This window comes from Carettochelys insculpta, chromosome 7, assembly GCF_033958435.1.
Source record: "Carettochelys insculpta isolate YL-2023 chromosome 7, ASM3395843v1, whole genome shotgun sequence".
NCBI lineage: Eukaryota > Metazoa > Chordata > Testudines > Carettochelyidae > Carettochelys > Carettochelys insculpta.
In genome coordinates this window covers 21,599,570-21,626,560 of record NC_134143.1, presented here as the reverse complement: position 1 = coordinate 21,626,560, position 26,991 = coordinate 21,599,570, and the positions used below count along the sequence as shown (strand labels likewise).

Here is a 26,991-nt window from a genome sequence, read left to right as displayed (position 1 = left end):
GAGTTCATAGGGGCTCGCATAAACTCGGTTGCAGCGAGAGTATACCTACCAGAGGCTCGCTTTCGAGCCATCGGTTCCCTCGTGCAAGTCATCACCTTCAGCCCTACGGTGCCGGTCTTGACGTGCCTGCAGCTGCTGGGCCACATGGCAGCGGCGACGTTTGTAGTGCAGAACGCCAGGTTACACATGCGCAGCATGCAGCACTGGCTGGCGAGTGTATACAAACTGGCAGTACATACCGTTCACAAGGTGGTGTCGCCCACAGCCGGGGTGCGCAAATCCCTACAATGGTGGGTAAACCCCAGGAACTTGCTAACAGGGGTACCCTTCCACCAGCCGCAAATATCGGTTTTTCTCACTACAGATGCCTCCCTCATAGGGTGGGGAGCGCACATGGGCGAAGAGGTGACTCAGGGACTGTGGTCACCCACAGAACAGTCACTACACATCAACGTACTGGAGCTCAGAGCAGCGTTCAACGCCTGCAAACACTTTCGAGACCACATACAAGGCAAAGTCGTCGGGATCAGTACAGACAATACCTCCACCGTGTTTTATATAAACAGGCAAGGAGGAGCTCGATCCCGTGCCTTATGCGCGGAAGCAATCCGCTTATGGAACTGGTGCATCGCCCACGATATAATTTTGAAAGCCTCATACTTGCCGGGTGCGCACAACGTGAAGGCAGACCAGCTGAACAGGCGTTTTGCGCTCACACACGAGTGGCAGATCCGTCCCGATATGCTACGGTCGATTTTCCACGCATGGGGTTTTCCCCAAATAGATCTGTTTGCCACTCAGCACAACAAGCAGTGCCCACGATTCTGCTCCAGGGCAGGACTGGGATGGGGGTCCCTGGGGGACGCGTTCGCGATCCCGTGGGGGGGCCCCCTGCTTTATGCGTTTCCTCCCATAGTGCTGATCCACAAAGTTTTGCAAAAAGCCAGGAGGGAGAGGGCCCGGATGATCCTGATAGTCCCAACGTGGGATCGCCAACAATGGTTCCCCCTACTCCTGCGCATGTCGGACCGTCCACCGATGCCTCTTCCGGTGGCGCCGGATCTGCTCACGCAAGCCCAGGGGTCCGTAGTGCATCCGCACCCCCACAGCCTGCGACTGCAAGCGTGGTTAATCCTTGGCTCAGCTCCCTAGAGAGCACATGCACAGTGGCAGTACAACATGTCCTAGAAAGTAGCAGGAGGACTTCCACTAGGAAGACCTACAAACAAAAATGGACTCGCTTCACGGCTTGGTGTTCTGCCAAACAGCTGGCCCCCCTTTCGGTGCCTATACCTACAATTCTAGAGTATTTACTGGACCTCAAGAGAGGAGGACTCTCGCTATCCTCGTTAAAGGTCCACCTTGCCGCCATCTCGGCGTTCAGACATGAGGAGGAAGGGCACACGGTGTTCGCCCACCCTATGGTTACCAGGTTCCTCAAAGGGTTGATAAACCTCTACCCCCCTCGGAAACCGATTCCACCTTCGTGGAACTTGGACCTAGTGCTTACCACACTGATGGGACCACCGTTCGAGCCCTTGGCCACGGTTCCCCTCCGCCTCCTTACAATTAAGACGACCTTTCTTCTCGCAATTACATCAGCTCGTAGGGTGAGCGAGCTCGCGGCAGTCATGGCAACGCCACCCTGCACTGTTTTTTCCAAGGAGGCGGTAACCATACGGCTGCATCCAGCCTTTGTCCCCAAAGTTTCTTCCGAGTTTCACATCAACGAACCTATTGTTCTACCCTCGTTTTATCCAAAACCTCATAACTCCAACGAAGAGGCGCGCCTACACCTCCTGGACGTGAAGAAGGCGCTAGCCTTCTACGTAGACAGGACCAAGTCCTTCCGGAAAACGGATAGACTCCTAGTCTCCCTCGCTCCCAAATCAAAAGGAGAGGGTCTCTCCTCGCAGAGAATCTCAAAGCACATTATATCGTGCATAAAAATGTGCTACGAGCTCAGAAAGACTCCTTTATCGGCCACTCCCAGGGCTCATTCCACCAGGGCGGTGGCGGCATCAACAGCCTTTTTCAAGGGCGTTGCGTTAAAAGACATTTGCAGAGCGGCGACCTGGTCGTCCTACGACACCTTCGCCAAACATTACGCCCTTCACAGGGTATTCCAAGAGGATACCCGTCTCTCTGCAGCGGTCCTCTCGGGGACGAGCTGCACATAATCCGATTACCCACCTCCTATCTTGGGTTACTGCTGGGTAGTCACCTATTGTGGAGCACCCACGGGGACACTCGAAGAAGAAAGAGAAGTTACTCACCGTAGTAACGGTGGTTCTTCGAGATGTGTCCCCGTGGGTGCTCCACTACCCACCCATCCTCCCCGCTTCGGATCTCTGTTAGTGTTTTGCAGGGGCACCCGAGGCGGTTGGTCGAGGAACTGGCGGGGACCGGATCGCGCACGTGGCCAGGAGCGCGCAAGGGAGCGGCGCGCGCCGGCGCATGCGCGGTCCGGCAGAAACTGCTTGGAAGATCCGATCTGCGGCGCCGGGCAAGCCCGTCACCTATTGTGGAGCACCCACAGGGACACATCTCGAAGAACCACCGTTACTACGGTGAGTAACTTCTCTTTATCCTGCTTATTACAGCTTGAAAAGAAATCATGGCTCTTCTGATAGGGTTGGGCCAGAGGGCTACCGAAGAATAATAGAAGGGAAATATACTAGCCCCATTTTAAATAGATCCCTGTTCACAGAGTCAACTAGCAAGGGCCAGTCCGGAACTTGCTTGAATCAGACAGTGCAAAGAGACCAAATAAAGTACCTGGAGCCAAGTAGGAGGCTTCCAAACTGAAGGGAGATAATCTAATAAGGACACCTGGAGCCAATGAAGTACCTGCCGAGAGTGGTTATAAAAATGATTTGTCTTCTGGTGGCTAAGTGCACAAGAGAAGTTGATGAAAAAGGAGCTGTGAAGAATCTGAGAGGAGCAAGCGCAAGAAGGTATCTGAAGGAAGTGCCTGTGGTGAGGAGGATGCTGAGGACTACTGTACGGAAGTGGCCCAGGGGATTGTAGCTGTCAAGCAGCTGGTGCTTGAGATGTGCTGACAGTTGCTGTCACAGTTTTCCTGGGCTGGGGCATGGAGTAGAGGACAGGACCAGACTCCCCCTACTCTCCTATCCTCTGTCCAGCACAGGAGGAGGACAGGTACTGGTCAGATTTGTCCTACCCAAATCACTTGGAGGGGCTGCAGAGACTAAGGAATTTGGTCTCTTTTCTCTTTTTTCCTATGTCTCATCCAACACCAACTGGTGGCTAAACTGAGAGCTGCTATGCGTCCCTGAAGCAAGTAATCCACCAGAAAGTGTGGGATCCATCAAGTGTGAGGAGGAGCTTTCACACTCTTTTAACCTTTCTGCATTAAATAGAAGCTTAGCTGACCCTTTCTATTTTTAAGTATTTTATTAAGCATTGAAATTTCTAGACTTCTTTCTGCTGAAAGTTTAACTACACAGAAAATGACGACCTACATCTTTAACACGGATAATTTGTAATTATAATGTTGCTTTCTTACTGATTCCCAGACGTAACTAAGGTTCAATTTAAAAATGAAATATTTAAGCGAATTAATATTTTTGTTACTAGGGTGCTTAAAAGTTTCACTAAAGAGAAAAAGTATTTTCTAGTTTGTTTTCAGAATGTTTGACGTGTGTTATGTAAAGAATACACACCACCATTTGTTTTTAAAATTTGGAAGTGTGTCCCGTGAAGCATTTTTAATAACAAAAATATCATCGTATAGAATGTAGAATTGTCCAATGGTTTATGGCTTTGTGATGCATTAGACATAAATATATTCTTCCTCTGCAGCAATTTATCTGTTTCTTGTGATGAGGCCTCTTTATTCCTTCATAAGAAATCACAGATGTGTGAAAAGTAGGCCACAGGTTGAAGGCTGCCTGCCCTCTACCCACACAAATTGAAAGTGACAGACACCTCTCTGTTCTGCCATTAATTTGCCTCCATGTTAAATGCCCTCTAGCTCTAATTAAAATGAAGAGTGCTTGGGTCCTATCAACAGATTGAATTATTTATGGTGGAAGTGGCCACCAATAGTAATTGCAGCACATCGTTGAACAAATACAAATTTGCGCATTCAAGAATAGCGCCACACTGAGAGGGGTCATAGGGTTCAAGCCCACTGAAACAAGAGGCCAAAGAAAGGCAAAATCAGTGTTCCGTTCATCTTAATACAAAATCTCCTTTGTCTCAGCTAACTGTTTAGGTGTCTGAGTTGCTTTTCATTCTTTTGAGACCTAATTGTGCTTCCCTTAATAACTATAAAAACTTCATTAGGAAGAATGTAACTACAGCTGCTGTATTTTGATTTACTTGTCTGCTGTGGACCTGAATAGGTGACTTTTTTTAAGTTTGGCTGTCTTGCCTATTTCTTTTCAATGAATGAACATATTATAATTACTAATTTTGTAGTCCAGTACATGTCAGTGTAGCAGTCCTGATTTTCTGTAGTGGCTTGCTGTGTGCAAAGCTGCCTGTGGGAAGCCTGGAAGATATTATTGTACTAACAAAGGGCTAGAGAGCATATTATTCGCAGATTCACTGATGTTGCATCCTGGCATTGATCGTCTTTTTCGGAAAGTTTTATAACACACTGGTTCTCAAAAAGACGACACAGAAAACTATCTTTTGTTAGATATTTCTTAGGCCCTGGATATAAAATTAACATTAAAAAAATTAATGAGTGTTACTTTTTAATGTAAGTTTGTATAGGACACCTTATTTCTCACAATAGCCAGGCCTGCCAAACAACAGAGTGTGGGGCGGGGGGGCAAATTCCGCCTCCCCCAACATTTCAAAGGGATCCAGAGCTCCAGCTGCCACAGTAGTAGCAGCAGCAGCCAGAGCTCCAGGCCCCTTTGAAATGCTGTGGTGTAGTTCTGCCACTAGTTTGCGTGTGGTAGGGGGGATGGCCATGGGCTGACTGCCCTGAGCCCTGCCCCTTCAGTTCTTGTCCCCGCCTTGCTGGGCCTCCCTCCCATCTTGTCCCTAGACCTATGGGGGCTGTCGGCAATGCTGACATTTAAAAATAAAAAAAAAATCAGAATGAAAAAGATTAATTTGATTTCCTTCCTTTGAAATTCTATTTTTCATTGACGTGCTGGCTGCTCTTCAAGCTTTTCCTGAAGCGTGATGCAGCGGTTTTGTTGCAGAAGAGACCAGGCAAGTTACGGATAAAGTTTCTTGCTCACTGTTGATAGTATAATTGGAAGAAATTAAAGTAGGTGCAGATATAGCAATTTTTAAAAAGATTTTACACACAGTGTATTCAACAACACGATACCTTTATTTGAGCCTGAATTACACAGTCATCGGTTGTGGGCTAATAATCTTGATATATGTTTCGTAATGTTATTTTGGCCCCAAGTTTTATTCCCAATATTTTGTTTAGAGTTTGAATAGTAATTCTTATGGTAGTTGGAATCAGCATTTATGCTGGGGTTAATCTTAATGAATGTATTCAGTAGCTACTTATTTTCTGTCCTGTGAACACTTTCTGCTTTTTTTTTTTTAAATGTTCCAGAAAGCTTTGATTATAGTCATTTGCTTAAAACCTTGATTTCACTTTATCTTTTAGGAGACAAGTTGGTATATTTGTTAAATCATCGCTACTATCAGCCCCCAAATCTCATGAGACTTCATTGAACAAACCCAAGTTTAAAATTTGTAAAGCAACAAGGTGACAGTGCACAGGAAGGATTAAAACGTGAATGATGACTCAACTGAAAGTATACACCAGATTACTGGGAGCCTATCTGTTCTTTAGTCTTCATGTTGAAGGTAAATTCATATTCCTTTATATAATCCCATTGGTTTTAAGTAATCTTTATTCTGAAGTGTCTGCAAATTCCGGTGGTTTTATGACATGGGTCCTGTTCAAATATCTGTAGATATAGGACTGTTATTTTACAAGGATAAAATGTGTGTGGCTAATCAGTTGCACATTTGTGTGTTAGAACATTTTTAGGAAATAAATTCAGTAACACATAGAAATAGAGAAAAAAATCTAACATTTAAATCAATCTCAGTGTGCATGAGGGAGTCTCACTAATGATTGGTGTTATGTCTGCATAAAAGCAATGATTTTATTTATATAACTCACGCACATGTGGATAATCTCCCCTCTCATTTTTTCTATCCGTGTGAAGAATAAATTTTGTTAAGTGCATTGAGGCATTTAGTTGAAACCATGGTCAAGAATGAAATTGTCAGACACCTAGAAGAACATAATTTGTTGGGCGAAAGTCAGCATGGTTTCTGTAAAGGGAAATTATGTTTACTAATCTGCTAGAGTTCTTTGAAAGGGTCGACAAACATGTGGATAAGGGGGCTCCAGTAGATGTAGTGTTCTTGGATTTCCAGAAAGTCTTTGACAGGGTCCCTCACCAAAGGTTCTTACATAAATTAAGTTGTCCTGGGATAAGAGGGAAGATCCTTTCATGGATTGAGAACTCGTTGAAAGGTAGGAAACAGAGGGTAGAAATAAAAGGTAAATTTTCAGAATGGAGAATGGTAAGTAGTGGTGTTCCCCAAGGGTCAGTCCTAAGACCAATCCCATTCAATTTGTTCATAAATGATCTGGAGAAAGGGGTAAACTGTGAGGTGGCTAAGTTTGCAGATGACACTAAACTGTTCAAGATAGTTAAGACCAAAGCAGACTGTGAAGGACTTCAAAAGGATCTCACAACATTGAGTGACTGGGTGACAAAATGGCTAATGTAAAGTAATGCACATTGGAAAAAATAACCCCAGTTTTTCATACAGTATAGTGTGGGCTAATTTAGCTATAAATCATCAGAAAAGAGCTCTTTGAGTCATTGTGGATAGTTCTCTGAATACATCCATGCAATGTTCAGTGGCAATCAGAAAAGCATGCAGGATGTTAGGAGTCATTATAAAGGAATAAGACGGAGAGTATCTTATTGCCCTTACGTAAAACCATGGTATGCCCACATCTTGAATACTGTGTAAAGATGTGGTCTCCTCATCTCAAGAAAAGGTTCAAAAAGGGGCAACTAAAATGATTATGGGTTTGGAATGGGTCCTATGTGAAGAGAGATTAAAGAGACCAGGATTCTTCAATTTAGAAAAAAGGAGACTAAGTGGGGATATAATAGAGGTGTATAAAATTATGAATGGTGTGGGGAAAGTGAACAAGGAAAAATTATTTATTTGTTCTCATAATATCAAAACTAGAGGACACCAAATGAAATTAATGGGCAGCAGGTTTAAAACAAATAAAAGGAAGTTCTTCTTCACACAGTCAACCTGTGGAACTCCTTGCCAGAGGAGGCTGTGAAGGCAAGGATTATAACAGGGTTTAAAAAAGAGCTAGATAAATTCATGTCAGTTAGGTCCATTAATGGCTGTTAGCCAGGATGGGTAAGGAATGGTGTCCCTAACCTCTGTTTGTCAGAAGCTGGAGATGGATGTCAGGAGAGAGATTACTTGATCAGTTCCTGTTCGGTCTACTCCCTCTGGGGCATCTGGTATTAGCTACTGTCGGCAGACAGGATACTGGGCTGGATGGACCTCTACTCTGACCCAGTATGGCCGTTCTTATGTTCTTGTGTGCCACCAGTAGCAATGCATACTGTTCACTGTGGACACTGGGTGCTCTGCTGTTCAGCTGTGTGGCATCTGAATCTTTCCTGACTGGCTGCCTAAGCGCTCAGCTTACAATGGATATTGTTGATCTTGAATAAAACTATTCAAAGAAGTATTCATGCAGTAGTTTTTTTGCTAAGTTAATTAACTATGTATATTGCAGTAATTATCTTTGCATCACTTAACTTCCCCCAAAACTCCATATTATCATTTCTAAATGTTTTGAGGAAGCCAGTGTGTCATAAACAGGATTTTCCTACTGCTTTCTTTGCCAAAAAAAAAAAAAAAAAAAAAAAAGCTTCCTAGCTTAAGGAAACATGTAAAGGACTGAGAACCAGGAAGGCTGCTTCTGTTCTGTTCTTGGCACTTCACAGTCCATATTTTGAGTAGTCTGTTATTACAACTTTGATGGCTGAAGTCTAAAAGTTGCGATTTAGCATAGAAATATTTATTGAGTGGTAATTAATGTCTTTGCTGAGGAAACTGCTTTTCATTTGTACAGTCAGTGAGCCTTTGGAAATCAAGTATTATTCATATAGGGTCAGCACTTCCATTAAATTTAAGAACTGAAGGTGTGAAATACATGCATCCACTGCTGGACAAGAAGAAATCTTCTGGTAAGAGGAAGAGACTTATACCATCAGTTTCTTCATAATCTAAGTTTACATTCAAAAACAAAAATCTGAAAAATTCTAGACTGATGTTGCAGAGAAGTTCACAAACACGTACGGTACATACTAGACTTAAGGTCTTTCCTAAGTCAATAGACAGATCAGTACCTCTGTACAGATGGTAGCTTGGACAAACAGCCTTGCAGTGAGCAGGACTCTTGACAATTTGGCTAATATTATTCAGTATGTATTTTTAAACAGGCTTGTGGCTTCTTGCCAGGCACATATCTATCACTGCTTCATGTCATATGGATTGCTTAGTTTTATTTTTAGATGTCACTTGAGCTACTTATTCTTTAAGAGTAAGATTCCTCTGAAGATGGAATTAGATGTAAAGGGTAAATTTGTTTTGAAGTTCTTCAACTGATAGGACATCTGTGTAACTTGAAATCGTTAAATCAAAATTTGAGGACTTCAGTAACTCAGCCAGAGGTTGGGGGGGTCTATTGCAGGAGTGGGAGGAGTTAGTTCTGTGGCCTGCAGTGGTCAGAAAATCAAACTAGGTGATCCTGATGGTCCATTCTGATCTTAAAGTCTATGATTCTATGCATATGTCCCATGCATGCAAGATTGGATTCTTTTATCCATCAGTATCCCTTGAGGCTCTGCCTATGACCTGGATGTCCCTGTGCTCTCCCATCTCCCCTCAGTTTCTTGTTCCTTCCTGTGGTGATTAAACACATCTCCTTTCTAATTCTCTGCACAACTTATGATTTTGCTACTCTTGTATAAAGTAAGATTAATATAGGTTTTTTAAATTAGTGGTAAGAACTTTCTTCTTACCAGAATTTAGCTTTTTGTGGATGAACCACATCCTCTGGGGTTCAAAATGTGATCTTCTGTATTGCAGCTTTTCTGCTTAACCAGGGATTCAAAATTGCCTGCTTTGCTTAGGACAGGGACGTGTCCCTGGAAGTGCTCAGTTTGTTGCTCTTCTGCAAGAGGACCCTGAGGGCAAGAAAACCCTCTTTAACTCTCTGTTTTGCAAGGCTCAATAAAAGCTTACTCAGAAACAGAGAAAAAATTGGTCCTTCTAGGCCTGACTTGCCTTCATGGGCTGCTCTTCTGGCCTTTGTCAATGAAGGTCATGGTTTCTTTCAAAAGGCTGGAAACTCAAAGTTGATTCTCAGCATGCACAACCACTGAGTCCTCCACCTAGTCACCTGAAAGGAACAACACTCTGATAGTAAGCACAGGTCTAGGTCATCCTCCTCAGGACACCTAATGTGTATATTTCACTGTTCTCAGCCAAAAGGCCAGTCATGGCCCCGATTAGCCATTCAGGTACAGTTGCAAAATCTGCCCACCAGATATAAAAATTTCTGTCTAAGACAGAGATGGCAGTGTCTGTTTCTTTTTCCATGCCTTAAGGTTTGCACATGCTGCACGCACAATTATCAGAAGGCTTCTCCTTAGCGGTAACAGTTTGGCTGGCAAGGGAGACCCCCTAGAGTGGCACTTTGGTGGTGGTGGATATGTACCTGTGCTGACCCTCTGTCCTGTGATAGTTATTGAAGTGCCTTTCATAGCAGCCTTCAACTAGTATATGTATAATTGGTTTTGCTTTAGTTATCTGCAGTTGCTAGTAAGTTAAGTTTGTGGGGAGCACCCCCTGTTTTTCTTTTCCCCAGACTGGGGCATGTGATAAGTGCTCAAGGCCTATGCCAAGTGGTGACCCTCCTGACTCCTGCTTAAAGTGCTTGGGAGAGGATCACCCATCCAATAGGTGCAAGATCTGTAGGGACTTTAACATCGTGTTAAGAGAGACTCATTTAAAATCTCTTCTCATGGAGGCAGCATTTTACCTCTAACCATCCCCAGCGCTGGCCCTGGTGGCCTCTGTGCACAGTGCACCAGTCTTGGTGTGGCACCTCTTGGCACCACAGCACAGCCATGCTAGAGAGCATTGGCCTTCCTTGGCCCCAAGGCGCACTGCTAAGGTGTGGCACCATTCCCAGTCTCTGGTGCTGCATAAGAAGAAAGCAGAGAGGGCCCATTCTCCAGCTTTGGCATGCTGCAGTAGTGCATCCTCAGTTGGGATACTCCAAGCATGCTGTGCGTATAGTTCTCCCTTTGATCCCAGCTGTCCCTATGTAGTAATCATGCTTTGGAGCCAGAGGATGTGGTGGCAGAGGATTTGCATTTGCATCCACGCTAGACCCCTTTGAGGTTGCCAGGGATTTAATAGCGCTGACTCACTCCCTGGGCTCTGCCACGAAAGCTCCAGTATAAACATTGCACACATGAGCTGTAGCACCAACTGTGGGGACACCTATGCATGCGCACTGCCCACAGTTCCTTGGGAAAGGTCTAGCACTGGCCTGTGCACCTTCAGTGACACTGATCTTGGCACCAATGCTGGTAGTCCTCATGCCACCACTGCCTGTCACAGTTGTCAGTGGCACTGCCCTGGTCCACCTTGGAGTACTTGCCAAAGACTCACATCTCCAGGGCTACAGGGCATTGCTCCAGCTCCCCAGCACCACAAGTCCTCTGGCACATGGCAGGGGGACTATACAATGGCCCTTCTGGACTCTGTGGGCATACCACCAGGCCTAGGCGCCTCAATTGAGGGCTGCCTCAGTGTAACTGAGTCCCTATCACACTCCTTCAGCCATGGTGCTTGCCAGGGACCCACAGTCCTAATGTAGGCACAGCCACCTGTGTGCCAGCTCCCCCCACTCTGCCCCAATGGCAAAACCATGGCAACCACTAGCAGTCCAGGATGTTGCACAGTTGGTTGCTGGGGAGTTGAAAGGAACAGAGGAATCTGTTCCTTCTAGGAAGTAGTCATCCTCCTCCCCAGATGAGGCGGTAGACAGCATAGCTTCCCCTATCGCAGTCATAGATGCTGAGACCTCTTACAAGAGTGGCACAAAACCTGAGTATGGAGGATGAGGACATTATGCAGGTATCTGACTTCTGACCTCACCCCTGAAGGCCTTTCCAGAATTCTGTTGCCCATAATAAAACCATAATCAACACTACAATGTGATCTGTCAAACTCTGGACTCCATTTTGTGCCACAGTGGAGACACAAATGCCTTCTTACCACCTCCTTTTGAGACAGTGGTTGGAGAAGAAGCCAATCACAGAAAGACACGGACAATCTGGGCCCACTCTAAGTCCAGGGAGCAAAAAAAGCTTAATTGTTTTTGGCCTTAAGGTCTATGTGACTAGGGGCTTCCAACTTCACATCGCCAATCAGGAAGATGTGGTAAATTGTTGTTCCTACAACTCATAGTTGTCCTGGATAAGTTTAAGAAATTTCTCTCCTTGGAATTTCAACAAGAAATCCCTGGCATTATAGAGGAGGGCAAATTGGTCACCCACACCCCCTTCCAGGTGGTCTTAGACTTGGCAGATTTAGTTACCTGCATGATAGCCACCATTTAACAATGCACAGGAACTCCTGGTTGCAGGTGTCAGGCCTTCTGCCAGAGGTCCAAAATACCATAAAGGACCACCCTTTCAATGAGGTTGGCCTTTTCACCAAACAAACTGAATTGAGGCTCCATAGCCTTAAGGACTCCAGGGCAACCTTTTAGTCCTTAGGCATTCATTTCCCTGACCTGCAAAAGAAGCCATTGAAGCCTGCTCCCTCCCCTGTGCCGCTTTGAATCAGGTCCATGCCAGGACTTTCATAGAAGAAGAAATAGAAACAACAATTTGGGCAGGAGGTACTGCTTATATCTTCCTCAAGCCAAGGGATGGGCCACATCTATAAAAACTGGGGCCCCAAACTGGGATTTTGAAGGTATGCCCAAGGAAAGAGCACCCTTTGTGAACCATATCTGATTTCTTCTGTGCCTGGGCCCAAACGACATTGGATTTCTTGGTTCTAGATGTGGTGGAGGCAGAATGCTCTATCCCATTCTGTTCCTTCCTGCCCTCCCACTCCGCTTCCCTCTTGCTCTTCAAGGATCCCTCTCACAAGCAGCTTCTCCAGCAGGAGGTACAGTCACTCCTCATCCTATGGGAAATAGAGGAATTGCTTCAGAGGTAAGGTGTTCTATTCCTGCATTTTTTAATCCCCGACGCTAAGGGCAGACTACATTCCATTTTAGACCTCAGGAACCTCAGCATACAGGATCTCAGGATCTCCTATGACACGCTAAGGGCAGACTACATTCCGTTTTAGACCTCAGGACCTCAGCATACAGGAACCTCAGGATCTCCTTTGACACGCTTATAAAAAGGATGAGGTTTCACATGGTACTCTGCCCTTGACATAAAGGATGTGCCCTCCTACATCTCAATTATTCCAGCCCACAGGTGGTTCCTCAGGTTCATGCTCAGCCATTCCCACTACCCATTTACATTATTTCCCTTTGGGCTTTTGACAGACCCTCGAGTGTTTACAAAATGAATGGTAGTCATGGCTGCCTTCCTCAGGAAACAGTGGGTCCCAGTATGCCTGTACCTGGACAGCTGGCTTATCCAACATTTAACCCTTGCCTGCACCATGTTCCTTTTGTGTAGGTCTCATGGTAAACAAGCCAAATCTATCCTAAAGACTAGAGTTTGTAGGGCCGCTTCTGGCTGCAACCCTGGCCAGGGCATCCCTTTCCAGATCCAGGTAATAAGGGAAATAGTTTAAAGGCTAGACCTATTTCTCATCACAATTGCCAGGAACTGCCTAAGATTCCTGGGCCATATGATAGTGTGCACATACATAATTCAGCATGCCAGGTTGAGACTGTGCCCACTTGTGCAGATGTACAGTCCTACCCATCATCCACCAGACGTGGTGGTCATGGTCCCTCCCTACATGCTGGACTCAATCGGCTGGTGGCTACAGGAACAGGTCATGTGCAGTGGGGTGCCATTTGCTAAACAACAATCCTCTATGTAGCTCTCACGGATGCGTCAGCCTTGGGGAGTGGGGCATACACCTCAGCAGCATGAGGACACAAGGCATGTGGTCCCACACACAGCCATCTGTGCATATCAATCTCAGGGAGGTCCATCTGGAGTGCCAGGCATTCCAAACCCTTATTCACTTCAACTATGTGTCATTCCTGACAGACAACATTGCAGTGATGTTCTATATCAATAAACAAGGTGGTACTCGTTCCTCTCCCTTATGCCAGGAAGCCCTGCTGCTCTGGAATTTTTGCATGAGCCATTCCATCCACTTGAAGACTGTCTTCCCAGAGTGTGCTGACAGACCACCTCAGTTGTTCCATCAACATACACAAGTGATCTCTTGGAATGGATGTAGCCCTGTGAATTTTCCACAGGTTGGGTTTCCTAGCTAGGTTTATTTGTGATATGGAACAACATGATATGCCAACAGTTTTGCTCTTACCTCTGTCTTAGCATGGGCTCAGTTTCAGATATTGTGGACTTCCCAGCTGCTCTCTGCATTTCAACCCTTCCCTCTAATTCACAAGGTCTTCCTAAGGATATGATAACACAGGGCCTCCCTGATTCTGACAGCACCAGCCTGGCCCCACCAGCACTGGTTTGCTAATCTGCTGGAACTCTTCATAGTTCTTCCCCTGTTCAGATTTCATCACCTAGGAACATGACCAATTATGTCACCCCAGTTTGGAGTCCCTCTACCTTGGAATCTCGATGGTTGACCCAGCTGGAGCACCAGAGCTCTGAGTCTGTTCAGGAAGAGCTAGTAGACAGTAGAAGGCCCTCCACTCGGCCTACTATCTGTCCAAGTGGAAACATTCCTCCATTTGTTCCCCAGTAGAATCCCTGCAAGCTAGATTTCTGTCATTTTGGTTTACCTGTTAGATCTACAGTGGCAGGGTTTATTCACATCTTCAGATGGGGGGTACCTGGTGGTCATTTCTGCCTTCCACCTCTGGGCACAAGGGAGGTTAGTCATCACCAACCCACCCACTCATACACCACTTCATTCAGGGCTTAGACAGGCTGTATTTCTTCATGTAACCCATCCTCGACTTCCCTGGGACCTTATAAATGAGATACACATCTTTTAGAGCTGGAAGGGACCTTAGGAGGCCATCTAGTTCAGTCCCTTGCCCTATTGGCAGGACCAAGCACTATCCCTGACAGCTGTTTGCCCCAATCCCTAAATGGCCGCCTCAGGGATTGAGCACACAACTCTGGGTTTAGTGGGCCAGTGCTCAAACCACTGAGCTAACCCTTCCTTTGACCAGAGAAGTCACAGGTCTCATGTCCCCACTGTTGGAGCCCTTAGCCTCACTGCTGCACATGTCCTGGAAAGCAGCCTTCCTTGTTGCCATCACCTTGGCTAGATGGATATCAGAATTCAGCATATTACTGTTAGAGCTTCCTCACACTGTCGTCTTGAAGGGCAAGGTGCAGTTATGTCATCCAACATTCCTCCCTAAGGTAGTGTCTTATTTTTGCATGAACCAGGATATTTTCCTTCTGGTCTTCCCCATACAGCACTCCAAAGAGAGGGAATACACACTCCAGTCTTTGGATGTGAGACATGCTTTACCTTTTTGTTTAGAATGAACAAAGACATTTTGTAAGTCTCCCCCAGCTCTTCATGAAGGAAGGTGAAGGACCTACTGGTTTCAGCCTAGTGCATCTTGATGTGGATCATGCCATGCTTTAAGGCCTTCTACAACTTAGCAAAACCGCCAGCCCAAGCACTTACGGCTCATTCAACCATGGCCCAAGTGTCTTCAGCTGCTTTCTTAATGCAGGTGCCTATCCTGGACATATAGGGCTGCCACCTGGTCATCCATCCATATGTTCACAGCTCATTACACCATTTCCCAGCAGGCTGGGGGTGATCCAGCCTTTGGAAGGACTGTGTTGCAGGTCTGTTTCCATATAGACTGTGACCCCACCATCTAGTTTGGCATTCACTTAAAAGGAATGGAAATAAGCTATTATTCAAAGAAGCAAAAGTGGTTACCTACCTTCTATAACAGCTGTTATTCAAGATAGGTTCATTCCAAATCCTGCCTCTCTCTCCTTTGGTGGAGTATTCTGACAAGAAAGAATGGAGGGGGCAGAGTCAGCCAGGGGTTCATATGCACCTCTGTAGAGGCACCAATCCAGGGCACCACCCTGCTGATCCAGTGGGTACTGGTTCGGGAAAACCTTCCAGCAAAATGGAATGGTCAGAGCTCAGACAGCTCAGAGAACAAGTTACGAAAGGTAAGTAACCGTTTTATCTCCAATGTCCACATTACACTGGTGACCAGGTGCTGATGATCCTGGCTTCCATTTCTTCTGTGAGAAACTCTGTTGTAGATACACTAGGAGCACCAACTTTCTCTATGCCAAAGTTATTTTTGCTACTGAATGATCTTGTGATATCTTTTCAGCTATTGGAGTGCCCCATACCTCAGTACCGACTACCAGTATTGGTGGTGACAGGACAGTTCTTAAGATCCCATTGTGAAGGAGACTCAAGTTTCCTGTAAAATTCCAGATAGGGTAGCCCCTTCCATTAGAAGAGTACTCATTTTCTTCCTCTTTTTCAGAAACTCATTAAAGAGGTGTCCCTTTGCTCTGCACCATGTTCTCTTTCTAGTCTGACTAGACTCGGAGCCCAGAAGCTGCCAATATAAAAATAAACCCATAGGTTCCTGGGCAGAGACTGTTGTTTTGACCACTGCAGATTGCAGCTTACAGTACTGTTTAGAGCATAGAAACCTCAAAGAGGAAGTTGTTGATGTGATTGTTAAAGTCAGGCATCCTTTTCTGCACATTAACTATTTCCTGTGTGGATTAATTAAAGCAGCTTTACTGTGAAAGAAATGGAACCCTTGTTTCACAGTGCAAAGACGGAAAAGGCTCTGTAGTTTTTTTTTTTTTCTCATTCATTCTCTCCTGGTTATAAAAATGTGCCCTGTCCTTAAATTTTGTGAAGAACATTCTCTTTTTATTTGCCTATTTAAAATTTCATCTATTTAAATTTTAAAACAAAATTTAAGAAACAAGTTTATCATTTAATTCTTATTTCCTGACTCTTGCTCTGAAAGAACAGGGCAGCTATCCATATGAATGTCTTCAGAGATCATATGCCTGGTCCATGAGATGGCATATGATGTTACGCATATGAAGCTGAATGTTACGATTAATTTGTCAGGCTTCAGAAAACAGTGATGTGAGTAAGGTAATTTCTTCATACTCCTAGGAGTGGGTAGATGCTTTAAAAGGGGAAGTGCTGACACGTAAGTACATTACCTTAAATATTCTAAAGTGAAATCCACATAATGCTGTATGTTAAATCATTGCTGTCCTCAACCATGGTACTAAGCAGAAAACAGATAGATTTCCCTTTTGTTGTACCAGATACCTTTCAGAGACTGTGTTCCAACATATATGAATAAACTTTAAATGAAAGTAACTCCAAAAAAAAAAAAAAAAAGCCAGTTGAGATGTTTTTCGCAGGGAAGGTCCACAGATCCAGAACAGGAGGTCTTAATTCTGCTTGCTGGTTTTAATGTTATAAACCAAACCTGTCGATGAGGGTGAGCTGTAGTGATCCTTGGAGTGGTGCCTCCATGTTGTGGTATAGGGGGTGCTGTGTGCTCCTTCCACCCTCCCTCTTGCTACCAGTGATGTGCATTGGAACTACTGTGCTCCAGCCAGTTTGGCTTTGCCATGAAAGCAGATGTCTTAGTGTATGTCGTTTTTCTGTGCGATAGTTGTTAGTGTTACTTTTAACTGTTAATGTCCCAGATGGGATTTAGCCTAGGTACAGGCATGGCCCGGTCCCTGAATTTTAAACTATTTCTAGAGTGCAAGTATTGTGTGTCAGTTAGTGGCATTCATAACAGTGTCTGAGGTGTTTAGGTGGGGAACACATTAATGACAAGTGCCACATTTGTGTGAGACCTGAACAACTTGAAGAGTTGTCGCCCCTAGGTGTGGGACACCAGGGTATGAGGCACTCGCCCCATGGGAGAGCTCATCGGCAGCAGGAACTTCTGCCCCAAGGTGCAGGGCATGAGGGAACAAGGTAGATGCTCCACGGAAGAGCTTTCTGACAGTGGGGGCTGCAGCCATGAGACACCAGATACAAGGGAGCAGAAGCCCTGCAAAATATGGGACAATTTACCCATTGTCTTAGTCGGTACGCCTGTGAGACAGCTTAAATAAGAGACTGTCCTGGTAAAACCAGGACAAATGGTCACTTGATTCAAGATTGTTTCTGCCAGGACCTTCACCCTACCTGCCCCCATACCTCCGCTGTACAATTCTCCCAGCTCAGGGTAGCTTTGTTTCTTTCAAACATTGTAATTTCAGTGAGTAGAAGTGACGGAAATTGAGGTGATTTGGGAGGCTCTGCTTCTCATTTTTATACTCTTCCATCTTTTTGAGGACTTTGTGCCATTTGGGCTCAGGAGATAGGCAGTCTATTTATGTGAAAGCTCTTACCTGTTCCATTGTGAATATGTACAGCTCTTGCTCGCACTCTTCTTCGCCCCACAGGAGGGCTGCTAACTAGGCGACAGCCTATAATAGTTCATCTGATTATGCTAATACCTGACTGGGTGTCACTGTGTCCTTGTCTCTGAAAAACTGGTTTGGGCCTGCCTTTCTAACTGTTGGAATGTGTTCCAGCAATTTTATATAGTAGAATCTTACAGTTTTATATATAATGCTGCCAAACATATTTTACCTGACAATAATGGTCAGCAGATTGAGTTTTCAAATGATTCCTCACAAGGCATAATTTATACAAAATTTATCAGTTTTGTAAAAATGGTGAGCACAGGATCCAGTCTGTGACAACAGGACTTGGTGGTAATGGGGACTTCAACTAACCAGACCTCTGCTGAGAAAATAGAGCAGGGTACAGATTATCCAACAAGTTCTTGAAATGCACTGGTGACAGTATTTCATTTCAGAAGGTGCAGAAAGCAACTGTGGAAAGGCTTCTGGATTTGATTTTGGCAAATAGAGAGGAATAAGCTGATCACTTGGAAGTGCAAGGCAGCTTGCCACTAGGAGCAGGGTGGGGGTGGGGGTCTGGGTCTAGGTGAGAGGAAGGGTGCGGGAGCTTTTGGTGTGAGGGGTTTGGGAGGCAGGTGTGTGGAGGAGAGTGCGAGTGGGGAGTCAGGTTGGGAGGAAGGAAGTGGAAGTCTGTATTGGGGGAGCATAAGAATAGTCAAGGGACATGGGGTCTGGGCAGTGGGAATGCAGCTTACCTTGGCAGCATCCCTCACTCATACAGTTCTTCATTTCGTACTCCCAGCCACCAGCCTCTTCTGCTCTGAATAGCTGGAATTCTGAGGCTGCTGCTGCTCCCCTTCCCTTTTCCTGGCTGGGAGAAGAGCAGTGAGTGATAGTAGAGCCTGGAGCTACTTCCTGTTCCCCAACAGAGCCTGCTGGCCGGATCTGGCCCACAAGACTCAGTGCACCAAACCCTCCACCCCATCATAGGCCTGATACCATGGAAGAGAGCCCCAAGCCTTGGAGTCCGGACCTAGACAAGCTGCGGGCCAGATCCAGATTGCAGGCTGGGCATTCACGGCAAAGAGAGTACTCTGATAAAGTTTGCAACCAGTACCTAGCTGAGAGGGGTTGCAAGTGCTTTGGAGGATAGAATTAAAATTCAAAACGATCTGGACAAACTGAAGTAATCGTCTTTAGTTATTGAAGGCAAGTTAATAGGGACAAATTCAAAGTGTTTCTGTGTAAGTAATCCTTTGCATACACACAAAATGAGAAATGACTGCCTGGTAAGGAATACTGCGAAAAGGGATATAGTAGATCACAAGCTAACTATGAGTGATGTCAGAAGACAGTCATTTCTTCAGCATCTGAGGAAGTGAGTTGTATCTGCTGAAAGCTTATGGCCCAATACCCTAATAATAAAGTGCAGTCAGACTCTTTGTTGTTTTTGCTGAAACAGAGTACGTAATACGGTTACCCTCTGAAACTATTCTTCCCCACTGTATGTCTGCCTTTGAACTTGGCTGCAGTCCTCTACATTCCATCTGCAGAGCCAATGGTAGCTCCATTCCTGATGCTTCACAGTGGTGGGAGGATAGCTGGAACTGCTTTTGCCCCATTCTCCACTTACACTGGCATTCTGGTGACTGGAGCTTGGAAATATTTATGTTTAGTCACTCTTTTAACACTGAGAAGTTAAGGACTATTTGGATGTTACTTAGCTCTACTGGCAGTACATTTAAGCATTGTTGTGTGTAGATATGCAAGTTAAATATCAATTAAGAACAAAGATTATTTTAATCTTGCAGAATTCTCTCTGCTTAGATAAGCCTCCAGAGATTCCTGAACTGTAAGAACTGCTCCAGTGCAGGAAAATCAAGACCCAGGCATGAAAATCAAGTGAAATGACTAAAGAAAGAATAAAAATTGTAGGTTGTATATCTTTAGTTCCCCCACAAAGCAACTGTGTAGCTTTCATTCTCAGTACACACCTAGAAACATAAGTGAATAAAAAGGTCTTTATAATCTTTTCATACTTAACATTGCACATGAGTTTTTACATGGGAAGGTATCCTTCTATTTACATTGATTGTAAATGGCACAAAATAAATAAGAGGTCTCCTAGTCGATTGGCATGTTTCAAAATTCCTCCAATAATTAGTTTATCTCAGAAATATGGAGCTAACCCACAATTCCTGTCAAAATAAAAAATTGTCTTCTGTATATGTGCTGCATAATCCTTCAACAAGTTTGTATTTCCTTTTACTAGTATTTTGCATTTCACTGTAAATTAATGTCTTCATCTATTTGCAAAAGAAGAGTCTATACAGAAAAAAAATTTTTTCTTTTCTTATGCAGGGCAAAATCTCGACAGCATGCTCCATGGGATGGGAACGAAGACAAATAGTGATCAGAAGAAACAGGCAAATGGAGTAACATTAGCTCCAGAGGACACCTTACCTTTTCTACAGTGCTACTGTTCAGGACATTGTCCGGATGACGCTATTAATAACACATGCATGTAAGTAGAGTACACAAGATACAAAAATTTGGCAAAGTTTGGATCTGTCCGTAATGCAGTTTTTATGGTTTTGTCAAGCTATTTGGTTAGATTTACTTGTCTCTGTAGAATCTTTTCCCTGAAAGGATACAGAACTCCTAGGATAGCGTGTGCTTGTATGATTTATCACTGCAAAACTAGAACCATTTTGGGATAGGTAACAATCAGTCCTTTTTGTCCCAACAATGATGTCTTTAGAACAAATATATTAAAGAAAATTATGCAAGTGAAGCTCCGATAGGTAATGTGTTCAAAATATAAATCTCTCAGTAACGTTTCAGGTAAGTTTCCTTGTGTACTGATAGAACAAGTGTTCAGATTTTAGCAGTGAAGAGGATAACTTGGACAGAAAAGACCCAAAGAGAGCCTCGGAATCAAAGGTGTGGAAGAGTTTGTGAGGAAGAATAGAGAGAGCCTTTTAACTTCAGTAGGTTTAAGCTCCATCACGATAATTTTTTGATGAAAGTAGTCAGGAGCATATAAAATAGAAACATTGAATGTTCATGTTCAGTAATAATGACTGTGATTCTTGTTAAATGAAGTGATGATGCAAGATCTCAGGCTGTAGTTACTTTTTTCTGGGCCACTTGGCCTCCATATAAGTTAGACTAAACAGCCATGATATGATCTACAAGCATGACAGTGAGGGAAATAGTACTAACAGAAACATTCTTTGAAGAATGTCCCCGTGCTGCGACAGTTTGGATGTCTGAGTGCCCTTGCACCTCTAGTCAGAGATTTGTGATATGAGTGCCCTCAATTGACAGCACGAGCAAGGCAGCCAGCTTGCTCCATTCCGGGTGGGTATCCTACATGTGCAACCAAATGTCCTCTCAGTTGCTTCCATAACTACCTTAGGTTTTGCTCAGAATGACCGCCGCACCCTCAGAAAATGTTTGTTGGCTCCTGTTTTTTGCCCACCTTTGCCCTTTTTGGTTAACTTTTCCGCAACAGAGTTCTTCTATTTGCTTTTTTAAAAAAATTATTTCCTCTTTCCCCACTTTGGCAACTATTGAATTTCCCCTTAGCCATGCCTGGCTCCCCAGGCTTTTAACATTATTTAACCTGTACACTGTCCATACCAGTCTCAGACAAACATTCAAAGTGTGTCCACTGCTTAGAGGAAGAACATAATTCTCAGACGTGCCACCACGGTAAAAATCTCAATTCCAGAATGAGAGAAGCAAGGAGTTCCAGCTGAAAGTCATGCTCATGGAGAAATCTCTGCATCCCACATCAAACCCTGAGCGTGCAACTTCCTTGTCGTCCCCCCTCCACCCTAGCTTTATCTTCCATGGGACTTGCTTCCAAGAACCAAGCAAAGGGACACCAGTTTCTCATATGGGTTCAAAAAAGTCATCACACTCCTTGTCCTGGAACAGTTAGTTTAGAAAAAAAGCAGTCTCTAAATACAAAATCTGTTGTGGTACCACCAGCACATAGAGTACTGGATCATGAGGTACTGGGTCCTTCCAGCACCAGGATGACCCAAGGAGCAAAATACATGGTATGATCTAGCTCTGAGACTTGCATACCAAACATCAGCCTGCTCCTCCAGCACTGGCGGGCTGGGGGAGCGAAATGTCTGCCTCAGCACCGAGCAGTAAAATGGTGCTATCTGCTGCCCCGTTACATGGCAGCAAGACCATGGCAGCATTGACACAAACACTGCTCCCCAGGCTCTCTCTGCCTCCCCGACTGGTGCCGACCTTCTTGATGCTGCAACGCTTGACCAGTCATGCTGACCTCGCCACTTCCATTCTTAGTACCTTTCTTCTTGGCACCAAAGGCACTCTGGTTGGACCATGGACCAGGTTTTACAACCACACCTACAGGACCGGTTCCTCCTGTGTTCAGTGATGAGTGGGAAGATGTTTCAGCAATAATCTGCATTTCTCACCAAGGCCTGGACCTTTATACCAGCCACCCACAGCGTGGCACCCCCTTCAGTGTGTGCCCCCAACCATGGCCTTACAACCCATCTGGCCATAATGGGATTAGTGGGTGCTGTCCAGAGCCCAGCAAGCTCAACGTCCTAACTAATCTACCAGGACGTCTGTATCACTCGGTTCATCCTCCAAGATTTTGAGGCACAAACAGAAAGTAGTAAAGATCCACTAGACATCCTCCAACCTGCTTATATTTTCTTCTTGAAAAACCACGATTCTGCCTCCTCCCACATCAGGGGATGACTTTAAATCATTTCAAAGATCTTTATAAACGTGTCTCTGACTCCGTTGATATTTTCCTGGAGGAGCTACCAGAGCCACAGCACAAATTAACTGACATCCTCCAGGTTTCTCCTGTGAAAACTTCCATTACCTATGAATGTTGCCTTCAGCAGCCAAGCACAACGATTTGGCAGACCCCAGCCAGACCCCTCTTCTTGTAAACGATCTGACAAGAATTGTTGCACCGCATTCAAGGAGCTGAGTTTCTGTTCAGTCACCGCATTTCAAATTCATTAGTGGTGAATGATGTGAATCAGAAGGAAAAACAACTTATCCTATATGAGAAAGACTTTAAATGCCTTGAATTGTGTAGCAGGAAGGCTTATTCTTCAGCTACCCTTTAGCTTCACCTTGCAAACTATGTGGTGCTAATTGCAAAATATACATGCAACCTATTCACGCAAATATCTTCCTTTATTGACCACCTTCCCAGTGACAAAAAAAGATCAATTCAAGGCAAATGTCAACGGGGGTTCCCTCATTGCCAGAACAGCATTGTAGGCTGCTTTGGACTTTGTGAACACAGCTGCTCACTCCATCGCTACATTCATGATCATGTGCAGGGCCTTGTGGCTTCATCTGTCCCAATTCCCCAAAGAGGTTCAGGCCACAGTCAAGCAGGTACCGTTTCAGAAAGATAAGCTCTTCACTGACACCACAGATGCAGCTCTTGATATCCTGAAAGACTCCCGGGCCACATTTAAAAACCTGAGGATATATGTACCTGCCAGCTTTGGTTTAACAATTAGGAAGCAAACAATGATTGTCTTCAGCTGGCTTCACAGACTGCTCCCCGCCTCAAGGGAACGTATAAAAGGACCTGGAAAAGAAAAAGAGTTCTAATGAAGGGAGACTCTTGTAGAGCCAGATCAGAGAAAAGATAATCTCTGGCTTGGAGAACTTTGCCTGAAATAAGGACTAGGCTGAGAAGTTATAATTTTATAACAATTTCTGTTCGTATATTAGGCTTAGCTGATGTGTTTTGTTAATTTAAGCCTAGTAAGTTTGGTCAGTCTGCAGTCACTTGCAATCATGTAACTCCTGCTTCTTATACTTGTTTATTATCATACCCAGTGTTGTTAATTATGTGGTGGGAGGGGAGACACAAAGTTGTGCATCTCTCTCCTTCCTTGATAAAGAAAACAAACTTTGAGCTTTCTCCATGTAAAACCTTTACGCCCAGTAAGGTAGATTTATTTGAGGTTTTGGTCTCTTTGGAGGCTGGGCTCCTGAGCTCCATTCAAATCCCTGTAACTGAGCCCTCCCAGAGCTGAACCCTGTCTGTGTTACTCTCCTGGCGGGCTGTTAACCCAAATCTGTGCCTTTGCTGTGGTAGATGAGCCTCTGACCCAGAAAGAAAGCTATGCAAAGGGTGCCCCAGAGGGCAGGTGGGGTGGATTCAGTGGTAGGACAGCACAGCAGGTGACAGTCTCAAGGAGATCTCTAAAAACAAGAAGTCGTCCTGTGGCACCTTGTAGAGTAACGTATTTTGGAGCATAAGCTTTCATAGGCAAAGACCTGCTTCATCAGGGGATCTCTGTGATCCAACCTTTTATACCACAGTACACCAAGAAACTCTGAAACCTCTCCCTCCTTAGAGGTAGTGCTCTGTAGTCACCTGAAGTAGAGTACGCACAGGGACACTCCTCATAGAAGGAAAAGTTCTTCTTCGAGTGTCCCCGTGGGTGCTCCACATTAGGTGTCGGGCTCGCCCAGCGCCGCAGATCGGATCTTCCAAGCAGTTTCTGCCGGACCGCGCATGCGCCGGTGCGCGCCGCTCCCCCGCACGCTCCCGGCCATGTGCACGATCCGGTCCCCGCCAGTTCCTCTTAACCGCCGTCGGCTGCAGACGGAATCCAACTAGGCTAAGGCCAAGTAGTGTATTCAACGACTTTATCTGTTTTTTCTTAAAGTTTTTTTCAGGCACTTAGGCTACTATAAGCTAGCCGGTTGTTATTTTGTAAAAAAAAAAACAAAACAACAACGAACAAGCTAGGAGAGGGACAGCTCAGCCAGTCCCAGTAACAAGCGCCGGAGGCCAGGAGCTAGGGCTATCAGCCCTCCTGCTAAGGCAGGCCATCGGACGGGGAAAACGGCACAAAGAAGGTGCTAAGTACCCACTTAAAAACTCAAAGACTCATCAACAATGTCTTCTTCAGGCTTTAAAAAAAAAAAAAAATGCTGCTTCTTGATAAGGCCCTCCAGCCAGAAGCGCCGGAGCGGCCGCAGCAGGAGGGACCCTCCGGGGCCCTTAAAAGGAAAGCTGCTTCCCTCACTCCATCAGCGCAGAAACGGAGGAAAGTATCTCCAGCCCGATCCCTGCCGGCAGCAACAGCGAGCGGGATGGGAGGAGCAAGCAGCCCCCAGCCGCAGCAACAGCTGATCGGCGGCGGCACGGAGAGCCACGTGGAAACGGCTCAGCCTCCGATACTCAGCCAGCCGCCCCGCACCGCAGGCAGGGCGGCGGCTAAGCAAACGCCGGTACCGGCGGCACCGCAGGCAGCGGCACCGACCCCCGGGGAACCGGCGGTGCAGAGCGCGCAGGCACGCAGCCTGCCGGCACCGGAGGACACCGCACATGCGGCATCGCCCTCGAGCGTGCCGAGCTCGGTGCGGACGGGGCCGGAATCCCCTGTATGCTCCCCAGCCCGATCCCTGCCGGCAGCAACAGCGAGCGGGACGGGAGGAGCGAGCAGCCCCCAGCCACAGCAACAGCTGATCGGCGGCGGCACGGAGAGCCACGTGGAAGCGGCTCAGCCTCCGATAATCAGCCAGCCGCCCCGCACCGCAGGCAGGGTGGCGGCTAAACAAGCGCTGGTACCGGCGGCACCGCGGGCAGCGGCACCGACCCCCGGGGAACCGGCGGTGCAGAGCGCGCAGGCACGTAGCCTGCCGGCACTGGAGGACACCGCACGTGCGGCACCGCCCTTGAGCGTGCCGAGCTCGGTGCGGACGCCGGAATGCCCTGTATGCCCCCCAGCCCGATCCCTGCTGGCAGCAACAACGAGCAGGACAGGAGGAGCGAGCAGCCCCCAGCCGCAGCAACAGCTGATCGGCGGCGGCACGGAGAGCTACGTGCAAGCGGCTCACCCTTAGATAATCAGCCAGCCGCCCCGCACCGCAGGCAGGGCGGCGGCTAAACAAGCGCCGGTACCACCGACCCCCGGAAAACCGGCGGTGCAGAGCGCGCAGGCACGCAGCCTGCCGGCACCGAAGAACACCACACGTGCGGCACCGACTTCGAGTGTGCCGAGCTCGGTGCGGACGGGGCCGGGATCCCCTGTATGTCAGGGGCGGAGTTACCTCCTCAAGGGAGGGGGAAGACTGCACACAAGAGGAGGCATTGCAGCCCCTCTCCGCACAGGGCTGTGTAGTTGCTTTCTCACAGCCCTCCGCTATGTTGCAGACTCCAACTAGAAGGCAGGGGTCCCCCCTCCCTTGGCCTACCCGGAGCCCCCTTCTCCATTTCTGCAACCAGCCTCACCCTGGCTGGGACCACCTCCACCCTTCCTGGGATTTGAACCGCTGGACTATTAGGCAAAGTCGCTCTCTCCGGGGTCTCGACGGTCTCCCTCCCCCAGACGCAAAGGGTATGCACCAAGGGAGTGGTCTAGGTCACCTTCCCAAGACCAGTGCTTATACTGCCGTGGTTGCCCCTACCATGCAGGGCATAGACACCATCGGCAATCTACTAGGGAAAGATCCCTACGAACGATCTCGTACCCCCGAGGGCAATTGCGACCGGGGACAGAGACTTAAGCATCTCAGGGGGGACTGGTTATGGAACCCCGAGATTTTTCCTCGCACACCTCTAGTGAGAGGGTGTACCATCATCAGCAGGAACCGGAAGGGTCCAGAGAGACGTACCCCAGCGGTTCCTCGCTTTCCTCCCCGGATGAGGCTACGGCCCTGGGGGGCGTCCATCCTCCGGACGATCTCAAACAGTTCCAAGAGCTGTTTTACGAGGGTGGCCTTCACGCAAGGCTTCCAGACAGCAAAGGTGCAAGAGCAACACCATAAGCTCCTCAAAAATCTGAGACCTCCGGCCTCCTCCAAAATAGCAATACCGCTGATGACGCAATCTTGGAGTCTGCCACTATGATATGGCAGACTCCTGCGACTATTCCGCCTGTCCACAAAAGAGCGAAAAAAAAAAAAAAAAATACTTCGTGCCCACGAAGGGCATGGAGTTCCTGTTCAGCCACCCACAACCAAATTCTTTGGTGGTGGAGTCGTCGCAACGTGGGGGAATAAACAAACATGCCAAAAAGCTAGAGCTGTTGGGCAGAAAGGTCTACTCCTCCTCCACGCTACTGTTGCCAATGGCAAATTACGCAGCGCATCTAGCGAACCATAATTTCAACAACCACATTAGGTTGACCTCCCTCATGGACTCGCTTCCAGAGGGCACGAAACCAGTGCTCAAGGCCATCATCCGACCATTTTATAACCAGTGGCAAAGGATCACCACAGACAAATGGGTGCTGGAGATCATAGCCACGGGGTACGCCATCCC

General features: G+C 46.4%; 1 protein-coding gene across 2 annotated transcripts in view; it reads left to right on the top strand.

Moving 5' to 3' along the window:
* Nucleotides 1–26,991, top strand: part of BMPR1A (bone morphogenetic protein receptor type 1A) — a 174,282-nt gene that overhangs the window by 102,838 nt on the left and 44,453 nt on the right. For both annotated transcript variants that reach the window (XM_075000112.1, XM_075000113.1), the window contains 2 exons: nt 5,612–5,814; nt 20,043–20,205. In XM_075000112.1, coding sequence (XP_074856213.1) covers nt 5,745–5,814; nt 20,043–20,205 — 233 coding nt within the window. In that variant the 5' untranslated portion in view covers nt 5,612–5,744. The remainder of the gene's footprint in view (nt 1–5,611; nt 5,815–20,042; nt 20,206–26,991) is intronic.